General features: G+C 36.1%; 1 protein-coding gene across 1 annotated transcript in view; it reads right to left on the bottom strand.

The window, feature by feature from the left end:
- Positions 1-552: 552 nt before the first annotated feature.
- The window catches only part of PRPF6 (pre-mRNA processing factor 6), a 56,667-nt gene continuing 40,131 nt past the window's right edge, over positions 553-17,088 (bottom strand). Inside the window, exons 19-21 of the mRNA XM_044663901.1 lie at positions 7,511-7,625; positions 3,620-3,746; positions 553-964 (exon numbers count right to left, since the gene is read on the bottom strand). Of these exons, the coding sequence (XP_044519836.1) occupies positions 812-964; positions 3,620-3,746; positions 7,511-7,625 (395 nt within the window). The 3' untranslated portion in view covers positions 553-811. The remainder of the gene's footprint in view (positions 965-3,619; positions 3,747-7,510; positions 7,626-17,088) is intronic.

Raw genomic sequence — 17,088 nt, 5'->3', positions numbered from 1 at the left:
ATTCACAGTCATGCATCATACAGGTCTAGAGAGGCCCTGGAAACTATTAGTTTGAACCATGGCTAGAAGCTTATATCCTCATATAATCATTGGGGAGAATCCCTTTTTTATTACAGCTCTTTAAAGCAACATGTTTTAAGACTTCAAATTTTATATTTGCTGAATGAATGAAACAATTACATCACTCTTACTTTCACAAAAACATACACACACACACTTTTCTCATGAAGGCTATATTTAGTGGGTATTAAAGCAATTATAGTGATTTGAATTTTAGGTAAGGAATACAAGAAAGCTAAGGTGGCCAAACTCTATTTTTTCCCATACATGACATTAATTCAGTTTCAAAAAGCATAGCAACATTGCTTTTGTTCCACAATCTCAGTGAGTAATGGCTTCTCAGTCCCTGCTTACCTACTTTGAACTTAAGCTATCTATGACAAACTTCTCTGGAGAAAAACTTAGGGCTGGACAAACCCCCAAATGGAAATAGAAGCAGAATGGGCCAGTAAGGAACAATTCGATAAATAATAGGTTTCTAAACCTGACACATAGATTTAAAAAAAAAAGATTTAATTAATTAAATTTGAAAGGCAAGCCATTCCTCTTAAAGGGACAGCTTTCTAAGTACATCAGCACTCCAAATTCTAGTGTCTCAAAGACCACTCCTCATGGTATGCACAGTTCATCTGGAAAGCATCTGCAGCACAGCTACTGGAAGGCCTTTTTACTTCCCTCCTTCTCGGCCTAGGATGGCAAGAAAGACACTACTCCCTCCAGGGGCAGTGACAGGAATGAATTAAAGCAACAGCTAGAAGGTGTTTTTAATCTTGGCTGCTACAAGCACAAGGATCTCCCCAATCTTTTTCTGCCAATTCTCAATGTCCTTGGACACTTCACACCACAGTTCCCCATGGCGGGGCTCCGCATTCTCACAGCGCTTCTTCACCTCTTCCTGCTGTTCCTAGGGGAAGAACAAAAACAGCAGTTTTTAAGTAGACATATATCTACATTCATCTGGAGGGCATCGGCTCCAAGGACCCCACATACTTGATGCTAAACCCCAGCAGAAGCAGTCAAGGAATATGATAAGATTCCAGTTCACAAAAGTTGTGGTGTAGAATTGTTTCTACCAACAAGAATGTCAAATATTAATCAGTGACAGAGTTAAAAGAAGTGCTTCACTTGAATCCTATTCATTTCCAGTCTGACAATTAACATATGGTCAATTTTTAATCATATACTATGATAAAGGACAACTGAAGTAAGGATAATCCAAAATAGCAAACAACTCTAAAGTCTTTCACAGTCAGCTTTGGAATACATGACTACCATGCTTCCTTTTGTTTTATCGTTTGGGGGAGAAGGAGAGAGGAATGCATCTGGAAGTCTGGCCAATTTATCCATCTTTGTTTAGCTCTGGTTGAATCAAAAGTCTACTTCTCCTAAATTCAAATCACCTGAGCATGTTTGCAAATAGTCCGGGCAAGTGTTAGGCAGAAAGAAGCTGTTTGGAATTTAAAATTCACCTCAGATACCAGTATAATCAATGTGTGGATAATAAAATTGACTTGTTTATTCTTGAAAACAAACATTTTCTTCACCAACACACAGTCCAATGGGTAAGTGGCAGGTGGAACACTGGAAAATATATGTCTACTCTCCCAGAGATTTCTTTATTTTTTAAATTTTAATAATGAATTTCCACATAAGTTTTCCAAAGTTATATGATTCATAGTCTCCCTCCCTTTTTTCTTCTCCCTTCCTGGAGCTGACAAGCAATTCAATCTCAGTTATACATGGATTATCAGGCAAAACATATTTCCATGTTATTCAGTTTTACAAGTAGATAATCTTACAAAACCAAAACCCCAAAACATAAAGTAATAAACAAGCGATAAATCATATGTTTTCATCTGCATTTCTACTCTAACAGTTCTTTCTTTGGAGGTAGATAGCATTCTTCCCAGAGATTTCTTAACACCCATGACTCTTAGCACAATTTGGGTTACCTTGCAATGACTGGCTCTTTTGTACCAACCACAAAGATGTACCTGAGAGAATTTCTTTTCGGGAGAGATCACATTAACCCTCCCCAAAATGTGACACAGTAGGATAGGGTGCAGGACCTGGAGTAAGTTAAACATGCTTATTCAAAGACTAGCTATGAGACTCTGGACAAGTCACTAAACTGTCAGACTCAGTTTCCTCAACTGTAAAAAAGAAATAATAATAGCACCTAAAGATAATATTTGTAAAGAGCTTACTAGCATAGTCCCTTGGAACACAGTAGGTGACTAATAAATACTTGTTTTCTCTTCCCACACTATCCACTTCCTGGGCATCCATCTCTTTAAAGAGACTAGCTCAGTTTCTTGGACCCCTCCTAGACCAGATTTTAGGAGGGTACTTAACAGGAGGAGGAAAGCAGATTGCAAGTTTTAGCATCACTAGCTAAAGGATTTTATAGTTAACTACTTGAGGTTCATATAGCAATTTTCCCCCTAACATTCTTGGAATGACAGTAGTATACAATTTGCTGTCCAGGGAAAATATCTAGTGTAGCTTATCTTTCTCAAAGTAGAGGCTCAGCAGAGGAATTCAAAATTACTAGTAATATCACAGGCCAGTAACTCCCAATACATGCTGTAACATGTCCCAACAGCACAATTCCTGGGAATGACCAAATTACTATTAGGCAGTCTCAATCATTCCTTTCGTTAAAAGCATCCCCTGGAATTTAAGGCAAAGAAAACTTAAATCTAACTTGCCCCATAAATCCAGGTCACAAATGAATAGTCTCAGAACAGAGGCTCTTAATCTTTTTTAGGGTCGTGGACTTCTTTAGTTGTCTAATGAAACCTATGGACCCCTTCTCATTAAATACATTTTAAAAATACAAAGAATTGCAAAGAAAATCAATTATACTGAAATAGTTATTTTAAAATATTTTTATGCACAACAAACCTTAGGTTTAGGGATTGCTGGCTTGGAATAAAGATATTTCTCAGATTTGGACAGATTCCTTGGCCATCATTTAACAATTTACTATCAATTCAAAACTGCTCATAACATTTTAAAATTACTTAGAATGGTTTATTTTTCTAATTTTGGAGCCAACTGCTGAAAAACAGATGTAGAGTCAAAACAGACTGTAACTTACATTTGACTTACTTATGGTACAATAAACATTTTACATTTCAATCATCAACATAGAAGCCCAATCCTTTTATATCATTAAAAAAAACAGAAAATCATGACCTAATTAGCAGCCTCTAAGAACAGGTACTTATTAAAAGGGAAGGTTGTTGCTCAGGAGCCCAGCCTTGGGCAAATTCAAAAAGTATTCCTAATCCACTCCTGGACCACAGAATGTTAAAGATGGATAGGACCTCAAAGATCCTCTAGCTTGATTTTCTCATTTTAGAGAGGTGAAAACTGAGGTCCAGAGAGATGTAGAACCAGGGCTGAACCCACATATCCCAACTTTAAGTACTCCATGTCTCCAGTGTCCTCTTACAGTATAATCTCAAATCACTTCACCCTTTCATCTCAAGCCAGAGAAGCGAAATAAGGAAGAGCAGTAGCAATTTAGGAACTGTTATTAAAAAAACCTTACCTCTGTTCCATGTTGTAATTCAAATTTGTAGAAGAAAGCCCAGGCATCCCCGAGGTCTGAATCAATCTTTACTGTTCGGTGGAACCACTCCCTAGCCTTGGTGATCTTCCGTTCACTCCAAAACAGCCTATGGCAGAGAAAAGATTTAAGAGTAAGCTAGACATCATTTCCAGCATATGTCCATCTGGTAATCCCAAGATTGTATAGGATTGACAGGGTTACATGCTCCAAGCAGGAGAGTTCTAAAAAGCCCCAAGTCATAAAAAAACGTAGCTTTATTTTTAAAGATAGGGGAATCTACAATCTCTCTGGGTTAACAACCATAATTTTCGGAAAGTTCTTTATTGTGTCTAGACAAACTGTCAAAACACAAGAGCCAGATTTTCAAATCCTAATAAATGTTCATTTTCCCATGGGTCAGGCAAGAAAATACAAAAATGAATACGCATAATTGCATTAAATTTATATTACCAGGGCAGGAACAAAAAAACATTTTTGAGGAAATTAACCTCAATTAAAGAACTTCCTGATTGTTCCTGCCTTGCCCAGTCTAAAACCGGGCTATGAGCATTCATTCTATGAAAGATAGAAATTTCCTTGGAAGAAAGTTGACGCTGCTCATTAATGCCAAAAAACCCATCACGTATATAAAATCTTCGGGAATAAAATTCCCAAAGTGTCTTTATCTCCTATTCTATACCTGCAAAGTCCTATATGTCACCCAACTATATAACTAAAAGAATTGTAAAGAGAAGCAAAGAAGAAAAAAAAAATAAAAAGGAACGAGTAAACTAGGATGCTAAGACAACAAAAGGGGGTTTTGGTCATGTTTGCTAAAACTCAAAAATTCATTCTCTAGATTAAGCCGCAATCACCTACAAATCACGGTCAGCCTGCACTACAGACTTGTTAGACACAGGTTCAAAGGGACACTACATCAAAGAAAATTCATTGGGAACCTTAAAGCCACTACCCCAAGTCAAAAGGGGGACCACAACAGTTATATCCATGTCCAGGGCAGGTCTAATTTAATTTTCCCTCTCTGGCTACAGCTACCACTGTGCAAATATTTTATGGGCTTGGTTTCTGCACATCAAACAGGGCTCAATTATGCCAGTCAATTTCTTATGAATAAGGTGACTGTTTTGGCTGGTGCAAGTTACTAAATAGTATAATTTCATGGCCTGATAACATGATTGTTTTTTAAGCCTTATGGTTCTGTTAATTGCTTAGTGTTAGATAAACTGTGATTTAAAGAGCATGAACCCTGATAGTAGAGATACAAAATACCAGCATGGGAACAGCTAGGAGTAACTTATTTACTTTAACTAAAGCCTTTTACAAGGTTGTTATAGTTATCCCTATCAGACTGTCATATATGAAAGTCATTAGAGGAGGTAGAAGCACATGTGTTGGATTTAATTGTATAACTAAAGAGGTACAAGTTGGCCCAAAAGGGAATCTGGAAAAAGTTCTCTCCCTTGCTGACAAAACTGAACTCATCACATTATCTGTCAGTCTTCTGGCAACCATAGTACTGAAGCCACTAGTCTGTGGGGCCTGATTTGCTTTGGCTTGGAAGAGATTGTGAAAGAACGGGACATTAATTTCCACTCCTCATCTATTAAATGCTTTTGGCACTAAAGAGAAAAATGAGCAATAGAGTAGTTGGCTCTGTTCACTGTAAACCAAAGCCAGTCATGCTCTGGAATAGAAGCCATTAGAAAGTCACTGTGGGGGCCAGGAGGAAGCAGGGGACAAACTTTACCAAAGGAAACTTAAGTTCAAATAAATAGGACCTGACCAGTTTGGTTTTTTTTTTTGTTGTTGTTTTGTTTTGTTTTTCTGACCAGTTTTTAAATACCCTAAGAGGAAGAAAGAAGAAAAGGGGAATTTTCATCAAGCCTCATTTCAACATCAGTATATGCTTCCCTCGTCTTTCAAAGAAATTATATCAAGCAAAGGAAAAGCTGGGGTCAAGTTTATGACAAATGATCATCTCCCCAGAAGAGTGCAGGCCACCACCATAATGGAAACAAGTGCATTTGTGCTAAAGAGTTGCTCACTCCTCAAAAATGTTCTAGCCAAAAAAAGGCTAAGAAACTTTATCTTGTGAATGCACCTATATCTCTATCTCTTTTCAACATAAAATAAAATGAGCAAGGTAGCAGGAACTATACTACTAGAAGGAAGAGTGAAGTAGGACAAGGAAGCCATCTGACTCTCTAAAGGAAGAGAAACTTTAAAGAGAATAAGAGAGCACGATAGAGGAAGGTTTCATTCATTCATTGTCATTGGGGCAATCAGGGTTGTGCTTACATGATGCCAAATGAGCTTTAATCAAGAGAAAAATCAATTAAACCTCCAGTCTTCCTACTACCCAAGAAAAGACCTTTCTAGAAAACATCTCATGTACATGTGGGGGAGGAGGTAGGGAAAATAAAGATTAAACAACTTTTCACAGACTCTTCTTAACTTAAAAAAAAAAAAGTCATTAAGATCATGGCAATTCTGAATCTGCTTTATCATGGCCTCATCACAAAAGTTATAAGGACTATGGAAAAGAGAAAAATATCCTCAATTCAGAGAGTAACTTAAAGAGAAACTGAAGCATTTTCTTCCTCAGAAAACTCGTACAACTAAAATGCCTGTAAACTGTCCAGGAATGACTGATTAGCAAGAATCATCATCTGATTAGATGAAGGGGCCCAACTACATATCAAAAATAAAGAGTCATAACAAAGTAAACAGTCTAAATTAGCAGGTAGATTCTAATAATCTATAGCATAAAAACATCAGAGTTGGAAGGGACTTCATCAACCATTTTACTCTAATTCACACCACCACCACTACCACCACCATCACCACCACCACCACATCATTACCACCCCAAATCCCTAATATAAATACACATGACAAATGATACCATTCAATACAGAAGTATTTGAAGACCTCCAATGAGGTCATTCCACTTTGGGATAATTCTTGCTGCTAAAGACAGTTTTCTCCTGACATCAAGACTAAATTTGCCTCTTTCTAAATTCAACCTAGTTTTGACCACTAGAGATAAGCAGAACAAATCTAATTCCTGATGCACATGACAAACTTCATGTAATTAAAGGTAGTTATCACATCCTAGTCTTAATCCTTTTTTCTTCAGGCTAAATAACCCCAGTTCCTCCTAGCTATCTACCTATGGCATAAACCTGAAACTTATACTTCATTAAAGATAAGAAATTTCCTTGGGAGAAAACAGATGCTGCTTATTAATACCAACAAACCCACCACATATATGAAATCTTTGGGACTAAAGTTTCCAAAGGGTCTTTATCTTTTATTCTGCACCTATAAAATAATCACTCAACTATATAATTATAAGAATTGTTAAAAAAAAAAAAGAAGAAAGAAATTGGTAAACTGGGATGCTAAGACACCATTAACATTGTTAGTCCTTTCTTCTTTACTTTTTAAACCATTACCTTCCATCTTAGAATCAATACTGTGTATTGGTTCTAAGGCAGAAGAGCAATAAGTGCTAGACAATAGGGGTTAAGTGACTTACCCAGGGGTCACACAGTTAGAACATGTCTGAAGTCAGATTTGAACCTAGGACCAGTCTGTAGGCCTGGCAGTTCTTTCTTCTTAAGGCTACCTCCTAGCTATCTTCTAATGACATAAACTTGAAGCCCTTCATCATTTCAGTTGTCATCTTTTGGACATTCTACAAAGTCCTATCAATGTCCTTTCTAAAATATGACACAAAGAATTGAGCACAGTAATTCAAATGTGGCCTCAACACAACTGGACTCTTACCTCCTTATTCCTGCAACATGTGCCTCTCTTAATACAGTCAAAGAGCACACTAAACACGTAACAGAAAGAGTTACTCACTTAGCCACAGCTAGCAGAACATGGGGGTCATGTTCACACTTCTTCAAGGCATCTACACTCTTGGTCTTCCTCTGGGGTCTTGCCTCAAGGAAAATTGCTTCTGACCACAGGATGCCTAAAATGCAAATGCAAAGAGACTGACTACTACTTATCTCAAAGAACCAACTCCTAATTTTAAGTGTCATTAAAAAGTTTATTTAAAATAAATGTAATATTCCCCAAGTAAAAATCCATAAGCAAATGTACTTGATCTCAAATTTTATAACCTCTGAACCTCTAATGTATGCAAATCCTAATGTGGCACACTTATGTATTACCAAATCAATCAATCAACATTTACTAAGCACCTACTACATGCCAAGCAATCTGCTAAGTACTGGGGATACAAAAAGAGGCAAAAACCACCTGTGCCCCCTAGGAGCTTACAATCTAATGCGGGAGATGGCATATAGCACGTGCATGCGCACACACACATACACACTAAACTTTGTACAAGATAAAAATAAAATCAAGAGAAGGAAGGTATTAGAATTAAAAAGTGTTACTTGAAAGCTTCCAATAAATGATGAGATTTTAGCTGGGACTTAAAAGAACTCAAGAAGGTCAGGAGACAAAGCAGAAGAGGAAGAACATTCTAGGCATGGAAAATAGCCAGAGAAAATGCCAAGAAGTGAGAAATGGAATATCTTGCTTGTGCAACTGCCAAATATGGTCATAGTGGTGACCAACATGGGTAGGAATCTCCTTTCGTCCTACCCAGTGGAGTGCTCAGAGAATGACATGATTCTGGCTCAAATCATCTCTGGTATCTGAAGACCCTCCTGTCTGTTTCCCTGTGTTGACCTTCATGAACGAATGGCTCAAATGGTCCACTGTAATTTCTGGATTTCCCCATCAGAGTTCAGTTTGGTGCATTTCTAGAACTGTGTAGAAAAGTCTGCAGAGGAAGAGTCACACTTTGTGTTGGAGCTTTCCTCTTATATATTCCTTCCTCTTAATATCTAGGGCAGTGATAGGCAAACTTTTTAAAGAGGGAGCCAAAGGAAAGGAAATGTTCATCTGTCAGTCTGTTTCTTAAGGCAACTCTTTCAAAGTTTCATTATATTGTATCCTACTCACTGTATTCATCAGCTTAGAAATAATGTCGTGCTGCCAGATAGAACATTTCAGGGGACCGCATCTGGCCTGCGGGCTGTAGTTCGCCCATCACTGATCTAGGGCATATCATTTAAGCTGCTTTATCACTAACCTACTTCCATTTCCAGACATTACTGTCTTAAATGATATCTTTTATACTACCTCTTGTGTACAATGCTATAGTCTACTTATGCCCTCCACATGTATCTTTCTAATACCTACACTTTCCCAATGAGGCCAAGTCTCTGAAAATTATACACATAATGAACTAGGAAGTATCAGAATTATAAGTTAACCCAGAGGTTCCAAGATTTGCAGACTTAGCCTTATTGGGAAAATACAGATATTAGAAAGACAGTTTCTTACAGCAGTGATCAACTTACAATAATCAAAACTACCAGAGAACTTCCCAAACACTATTTCTATTCAATTATGGATGCAGATCACCAACCACCTGCAGTACACATCCATGAAATGATATAATGATGACATAACTCAACAGGCTGCTTATTTTGCTACGTGTAATCCTTGTACATCAATGTAAACAGTTTTCATCCACTTTACTTTTCCAGTACATATAGTTAGATCTATTTTAATTTACATCACTTTTTATCTTGATGAGGTTTTGTGATATTTCAGAGCTTAATGTAACTAGTATAGCATCATTTTCACATATGACTATTTGGAGAATCTTGCCAGAAAGGCTTTTTTTTTTTTTGGACTCTGCAAAGACATATCCCATAACAGTGATGAATACCCTATAATGAACGTAAATCTCACTTTGATGTCAATATTCTACAGTTTACAGAACAAATTTGCCTTTGTGGGCTTATCTATCACAGATTCTTAAGTTTATTGTTTCACATTTTGTACAAAGATAGAATTCAAGGCTCTACAAATGTCAATTCAAAAATCAGAAGCAGAGTTATGATGGAATTCCCTAAACTCTCAAATTTACAATCAAGCAACTATTAAAAAAATACCTCAAAATGAATTCTGGAATGGCAGAACCAACAAAAGGATGGGGTGAAACAGTTTTCCAGTCAAAGATAATTTAGAAGGTTGGCAGGAAAGGTTTGTCTCACTGAAGTAAGAGGGGAGCGAAATCCCAGCAAACCAGTAACAGGCCTCACCCCAACAAACCTGCAACCAGGCACCTCGAATTCCTGCAAAGTCCCGTAAACACCCAAGGCTCCACAACCCCAGCCCAAGAAGCTTGGGATGGTGCATGCCCCATTCCCCCGCCAAGAGCTCAACTTTAGCATAAAAATAAAAGCCACAAAATAGGCTGGAAAATTGAGTAGATCCAAAAAAACCCTGACCATATAAAGTTACTAAGGTGACAGAGAAGATCAATATACAAACTCAGAAAAAGACAAGAATGTCAAGAAGTCTATATATGAAGCCTCAAAAGAAAATGTGAAATGGTATTAGGTCCAAAAAGAATTCCTAGAAGAGCTCAAAAAGGAATTTTAAAACCCATAAGAGACAAAGAAGAAAAATTAGGAAATGAGTGTCGCAAGAGAATCATGAAAAAAGAAACAGCAGCTTAGTAAAGGAAATATGAAAAGTAGAAAAAAGATATATAAAAATTCAGTGAAAAAAATTCCTTAAAAAGTAAAACTGGTTGTATAAAAGAGGAGATACAAAAGTTCATTGAAGAAAATAACTACTTAAAAATTAGAACTGAGTAAGCAGAAGCTAATGAATCCATAAGATATTAAGAAACAATATAACAAAATCAAAAGAATGAAAAAAAAAGAAAATGTGAAATATCTTCTTAGAAAAATAATCAATCTAGAAAACATATCCAGGAGAGATATTTATGAATTATTGGACTAAATGAAAGCCATAATCAAAAAAAAGAGCCTGGATATCATATTACAAGAAATGATCACAGAAAACTATCCTGATACTCTTGAACAAGAGGGTAAAAAAGACACTGAGAGAATCTATCAATCATCTCCTAAAATAGATACCTACATGAAAATTTCTAAAAATATTATAGTTAATTCCAGTGGTCCGAAGTCAAGGAGGAAACACTGCCAGAAAGAAATAATTCAAATATTGTGGCGCCACTGTCAGGATTACACAGGATTTAGCAGGCATTTGTTTTTGTAGACTGAAACAGAGCCTCGAACTCTCTCTTTGTATGAAGTGTGAAACACTAAACATAAGAATCCATGATAGATAAGCCTGGAAGGCTTAGTATATTATATTCCAGAATACAAAATAACTAGTATTACAACAAAAAAATCACCTATCCAGTGGATTACAGTATAATTCTTCAAGAGGGAAAAAAGGGTATTTAATGAAATTGAAGTGTTTCAAGCATTCTGAATGAAAAGACCAGAGTTAAATGAAAAATTTGATTTTCAAAAACACAATTCAAAAAGAAGCATAAAAAAGTAAATAGGAGAGATAAAACATAAAGGATTTAATAAGGGTAAAACACACAGGAAGATGATACTTGTAACTCTTAAGAACTTTATCAGTATTGGAGAAGTTAGAAGGACTATACCTAGAGGACACAGGAGTAAGCTGACAATGATGGGATGATATAAAAAAACAAAATTCCTCAATTGAGTGAGAAAGAGAATTGCACTGGGAAAAGAGGTAAGGAAAGTGTAAAATTGGGTAAATTATCTCAGATGAAGAGGTGCAGAAGAGCTATATGCTACAGTGGAGGTGAACTTAAGGAGGTGAATAGAATTTTAGAAAAGTTAAATAGAATAGACCTCTAGAGAAAACTGAATGGTAATAGAAAGGAATATATATTTTTTTTTCTCAGGATAACATGGTACCTACACATATACTATGTGTAATTAAAAAAAAATTTTTAGTTAGAAAATAAAAAATAATGAGAATGATGATGCAAAATACTAAAATTTATGGGATGTAGTCAAAGTAATACTTAGGGGGAAATTATATCTCTTACATCAATAAAACAGAGAAAGAGTAGATCAATAAATTGGGCATGCAACTAAAAAAAAACTAGAAAAAGAACAAAAAAACTTTTATTAAAGACCAATCAGAAATCCTGAAAACCAAAGAAATTAACAAAACTGAAAATAAGAAACCATTTAATTAATAATAAATAATAATAATAAAGAGTAGGAGTTGGTTTTATGAAAAAAAAAACCCACACACAATTAAATAATTGTATCATTGATTGAGTTAAAAAAAAAGAAGAAAACCAAATTACCTGTTTCAAAATTAGCTTAGTTTACATAGCAGCAATCTTGGTAGATATTATTCCTACAAAATCCCATCCTTTGGTGGCAAAGTTCTAATAGTCTTCTATAGCACAGTTCATAATCTCTTTTGTGTTATGAACCCTTATGAAATATATGAATCCCTCAAAATGCTAAGATTATAAAGGAAATAAATTTAAAGTTATCAAAACTTTTTTAAAAATAGGTTCATTCAAATGATGGAGGGGAAGTGGGAAAATTGGGGCACTAATGCACTGTTGGTGGAATTGTGAACTGATCCAATCATTCTGGAGAGCAATTTGGAACTATGCCCAAAAGGCAATAAAACTGTATATATCCTTTGATCCAGCAATAATACTACTAGGTTCTTATCCCAAAGAGATAAAAAAAAAAAGGGGGGGGTGGTAAAAGGGCCCAATTTGTACAAAAACATTCATAGAAACTCTTTTTGTGGTGCCAAGGAATTGAAAAATGAGTATCAATTGGGGAATGGCTAAACAAGCTATTATGATTGTAATAGAATACTACTGTGCCACAAAACAAGTAGGATGGTTTTAAGAAAAACTGGAAAGACTTACATGAACTGATGCAAAGTGAAATGAGCAAAATTAGAACATTGTGACAAAGTAATAGCAATATTGTATGATGATCAACTGTCAATGACTTAGCTATTCTCAGATATACAATGATGCAAGATAATTCTGAAGGACCCATGATAAAAAATATACAGCACCAAAGAAAGAACTAATGGAGTATGAATGCAGATGAAAGCACACTTTTCACTTTATTTTCTTCATGTGTTTTAAAAAAAATTTGACTTGTCTTCTTTTATAATATGACCAATATGGAATTATGCTTGATATAGTATCTCACATATAACCTATTATATACCACCTCAGGGAGAGGAAGAGGCAGGAAAACCCTAATGACTTATTTAACTGCTCTATGATTCAATTTACTCATCCATAAAATAAGGAGGTGGGACTTCATGATCTCCAGGACCAAATCTGTGATTCTACAATCTTATACTTTCTGTATCAACTATTTGTAGGCCTCTAAAGACATTGGCTTTAAAAAATAATAAACAAGTATAGAAAATGTACCTGTTTTATTTCTCATATTTTCAAAAAGAATGTACAATACACAGATTGTTATTAAGATTTTATAGAAATAAACTGAGTCACTCCTCTCTTTTTCACTCTCCTCTGTCTTTACTGATTAAATTATTATCAAATATAGTATAAATTATTATCAAAATCTTTTCCAAATTTTTTCCCTTTAAAAAATGTCTTCCTCCTCCCCGCCCCCTTAACTATCTTACTATCAAATGCCTCTAGTATGGATGTCTTTCTGCATTTAGTCAGGTCTAGCCATTCTATTGGAGTACAACTTTTTCTTTTTTAACCCCCTTAAAAAATAAAAAAGCAACAACCCTAACCTGTCTTAAAATTGATATTAAGTATTAGTTTTAAGGCTGAAGAGCAGTAAGGTCTAGGCCTGGATTGGCGAACCTATGACACAAGAGCTAGAGAGGACTATTCCCTTTCCCCTCTCCACACACACACCTGAGGGCATTTCTTCTATCATCTGCCCCTCTGCACAGCAGCCCAATGGGAGTGCTTCTTCCCTCCCCTGTCTGGGTTAAGGCAGGGGGTTCACATGTGGCATGAGGGTTGCAGTTTGGGTATTTGGTCTCTAAAAGGTTTGCCATCACTAGTCTAGGCAATTGTGGTTAAAGAATTCACCCAGAGTCACAAGAAAAGAAGTGTGGAGGCCAGAGGTCTGGTGCTCTATCTACTGAGGCATCCATCTACTCCTAGACTATATCTTTTTCAATTTCATTGCCACTCCCTTAAAGATCAGATACTTAAGTAGTGAGTATAAATTTTGTTGTTCTACTAGCATTACTTTTGAAAACAAATCAGTAACAATCTCAAGTTGTTCCTTTTTATATGATGTATGTGATAGTCTCCTTCTAGCTTCATGTATAAATGCTCTCAGTCTAAGTTCCCTGCAGACTAGTTTTCTCAATTATTTTTCATTGTTTTGTGAGATGATACAACACAGTCTTCCAACATAAAAGGGAAAAGAGAAAAAAAAATTTTCTCCCCTCAAATATTCTGCAAATGAACTTATCTTTTAGAGCAGTGATTCCCAAAGTGGGTGCCAATGCCCCCTGGTGGGTGCTGCAGTGATCCAGGGAGGCGGTGATGGCCACAGGTACATTTATCTTTCCTATTAATTGCTATTAAGATTTTTTAAAAATTTAATTTTCAGGGGGCTAAGTAATATTTTTTCTGGAAAGGGGGTGGTAGGCCAAAAAAGTTTGGGAACCACTGTTTTAGAGGAATACTGCCCTTAGTTGCCATGATTCTCTGCTTGGCAAGGAGATTTTGTTTGCAGGCTAAGGAAATTTCTTGGCTCTTTTCAAGTCTACACTGTAGCAACTGTTTTGTATCAGTTAAACTTCCCTAACAAATGGTAACAGAATGGTTTTACAGTTATTTTAAGTTTCTTGTAATTTGTAACATGTTCAAACAGATCAGGTTAGAGCTTTTTAAAACCCATAATCCTCATTTTTACAGATGAAGAAACTGAGATCTAGAAAATTAAGTGATTTGCCAAAGATCACAAATGTACTATCTTCTCATTTTATCCTTTCTCTGAATGTGGTATTTACTTAGGCCTCTGCTATAACCAGCTGAAAATCTAAACACATAAAATCAGCTGATTCTAAAAAAAATGCTGTATCTATAACCAGTTGTTTCATGTCTGCTAAAATACATATTTCATTTTATGTTATTTGATAGTCTTTATATCCAACATCTTCCAATTATTATTGGAGTGTTCAGAATGTTTAGGTATGAAGCCTTTTAATCTACAAGCCTTTGATCTCTTTCATTTCTTGATCCTAGAACATACTTTCCCAAAAAATTTTGCTGTCTTCCTCCTGCCCCTATTATCAGACTAAAGTCAGTACCAAATTATGTACTGACTCTTGTTAAGCTCTTCATAGAATTTCTCTATTTTTTCATGCTCTACAACAAATGTTAGTGTATAAACTCCAATTATCTTCATGGTGGTCTATTCATTTACACTTACCGTAGATGACTAAGTTTAAATGTTTCTTGTTGCCTTTGGGCATAAGATAAAACCAATTTCACCAACTTTTTTATTTGCCTCTCTGAGGCAAATCTGTAAGCATTCTTCCACTTCATTGTAGCTTCATGTCTTTTAGCTTCTATCATAGCAAGAATGTCAACATGGTTGTAGCTCATATCCTACAGCAGTATGTCAACTCAGTTGTTACTAGATGAAGACTGAACATTAAGAGAACCAAGAGATTTGTCTGTAATTAAAGATTTATATGCTTCCCCCTTTTCTATCATTTCATCTCTAGCACTACAGAACCAATAGTACACCAAAAGAACCAAAATCATACCTCCCTAGTAAAACTGTATTAACTCTAAAGCAAATGTTCAAGCTTATCCTTATCCTTGTCCACATATTTTGAAATTCATGAACTTATATTGATGAGTAAAACAATGTGGTACAGAGAAGTTGGCACTGGAACTGGTTCATTATCTGTATGTTAATTCTCCTCCTCTTTCCTCCAATCTACACTGAGGTAACCTTTCTTTTTCCATGCCAAGACCAGGATATATCTCTTGCCTTCACTCTTGATCCCATCCTTTCCCATCTTCTCCAGAAAACTGCCCTATTTATCAAACCTATAGTAATCTTCCAACTACTGGCTCCTTTCCTGATGCCTACAAACACTCCCAAGTCTTCCCCACCCTAAAAAAATCCTACAGCAGTCCCCTACAACCCCTCACAAGTTACCCTTTATTTCCTTTCCCTTCTCTGCCAAACTGCTATACTTGGTGGCTCCAGCTCCTTTTTTTCTAATTCAATCATTGGCCTTTGCATGTGGCTTATGAACTTTCATCATTCAACCAAGAGTTCTCTACAAAATTACCAATAATCTCTTAATTAGCCTGATGGCTTTTTCTCAACCCTTATCCCATCTTGATCTTTGTGCAGCATTTGACACTGTTTATTATCTTTTTCTATTACCTTCTCCTCTCTTGGTGACCCTGCTCTCTTACTTTTCCTCTTTATCATTTTCCTCTTTATCAGAACACTCCTTAGTTTCTTTTGCAGGTTTTATCATCTAAACTACACTCTAAACCAAGACTATTCTCCAAGGCTTTGTCCTGGGACCTCTTCTCATTTTTCTCTATAATCTCTTACTTGGTTAACCTCATTAGTTCCCATGGATTTAATTATCTTTATCAGATGATTCCAACCCTAGTCCCTCTCCTAACTTCTAGTAAAGCACCAACTGCCTCCACTGGACACTTCAAATTGGATTTTCCACACATCCCAAATTCTACTCGTATAAAATGGTCCTTTCTTTCTACTTTCTCACAATCATTGAATCTTCCCCATTTCTGCCAAAGGTACCATTATCCTCCTGGTAACTCAAATTCAATCTCAGTGTCACCTGCAACTTCTCACTCCCATTCACTCCATATATTCAATCAATTGATAAATCTTGCTGTTTCTTGAGTGACCACTCCAATTCAAGCTTTTCACTGAAACTATCACAAAAATCCCCTAATTTGCCTCCCTGATAAAGTTTCTCCTCAATCTAGTCCATATCCTAGTTACTAGTGTTTTTTTCCCTAAAGCACAAGTCTGACTATAGCATTCTCCTACTTCATAAACTTCAATGGCTCCGGCTCCCTATTGCCTTTAGGATCAAATATAAAATTCTTGCTTGACATTTAAAGCCCTTGACAACTAGCCCCAACATGCCTTCATGACCTTGAATTACATTTTCTCTCACACTCTGTGGTCTATTCAAACTGGCCTTTTGTTGTTCCTCTCCCATGACACTCCATCCTTTATGTTGGCCGTCTCACATGTGCATTCTCTCTTTACCACTTCATAGATATCCCTTGTTACTTCAAAACTCAGCCCAAATGTTATAGCTTCATGAAGAATTTCTTGATCCCTCCATCTGTTTGTGCCATACGTGTGTGTGTGTGTGTGTGTGTGTGTGTGTGTGTGTGTGTGTGTGTGTGTGTGTGTGTCTTCCTCCTTGAGAGAAAAGTATGTCCAATGATAGCAGGGACTATTTTTTTTCTTTATAACCTAAGCTCTTCGAATATTGCTTAATAAATGGTTAGTGACTGAGTGACTGATATTCCACTTCTAACA

The sequence above is a fragment of the Gracilinanus agilis genome, chromosome 2, assembly GCF_016433145.1.
Source record: "Gracilinanus agilis isolate LMUSP501 chromosome 2, AgileGrace, whole genome shotgun sequence".
Classification (NCBI taxonomy): domain Eukaryota; kingdom Metazoa; phylum Chordata; class Mammalia; order Didelphimorphia; family Didelphidae; genus Gracilinanus; species Gracilinanus agilis.
This window is presented reverse-complemented; position numbering and strand designations above follow the sequence as displayed.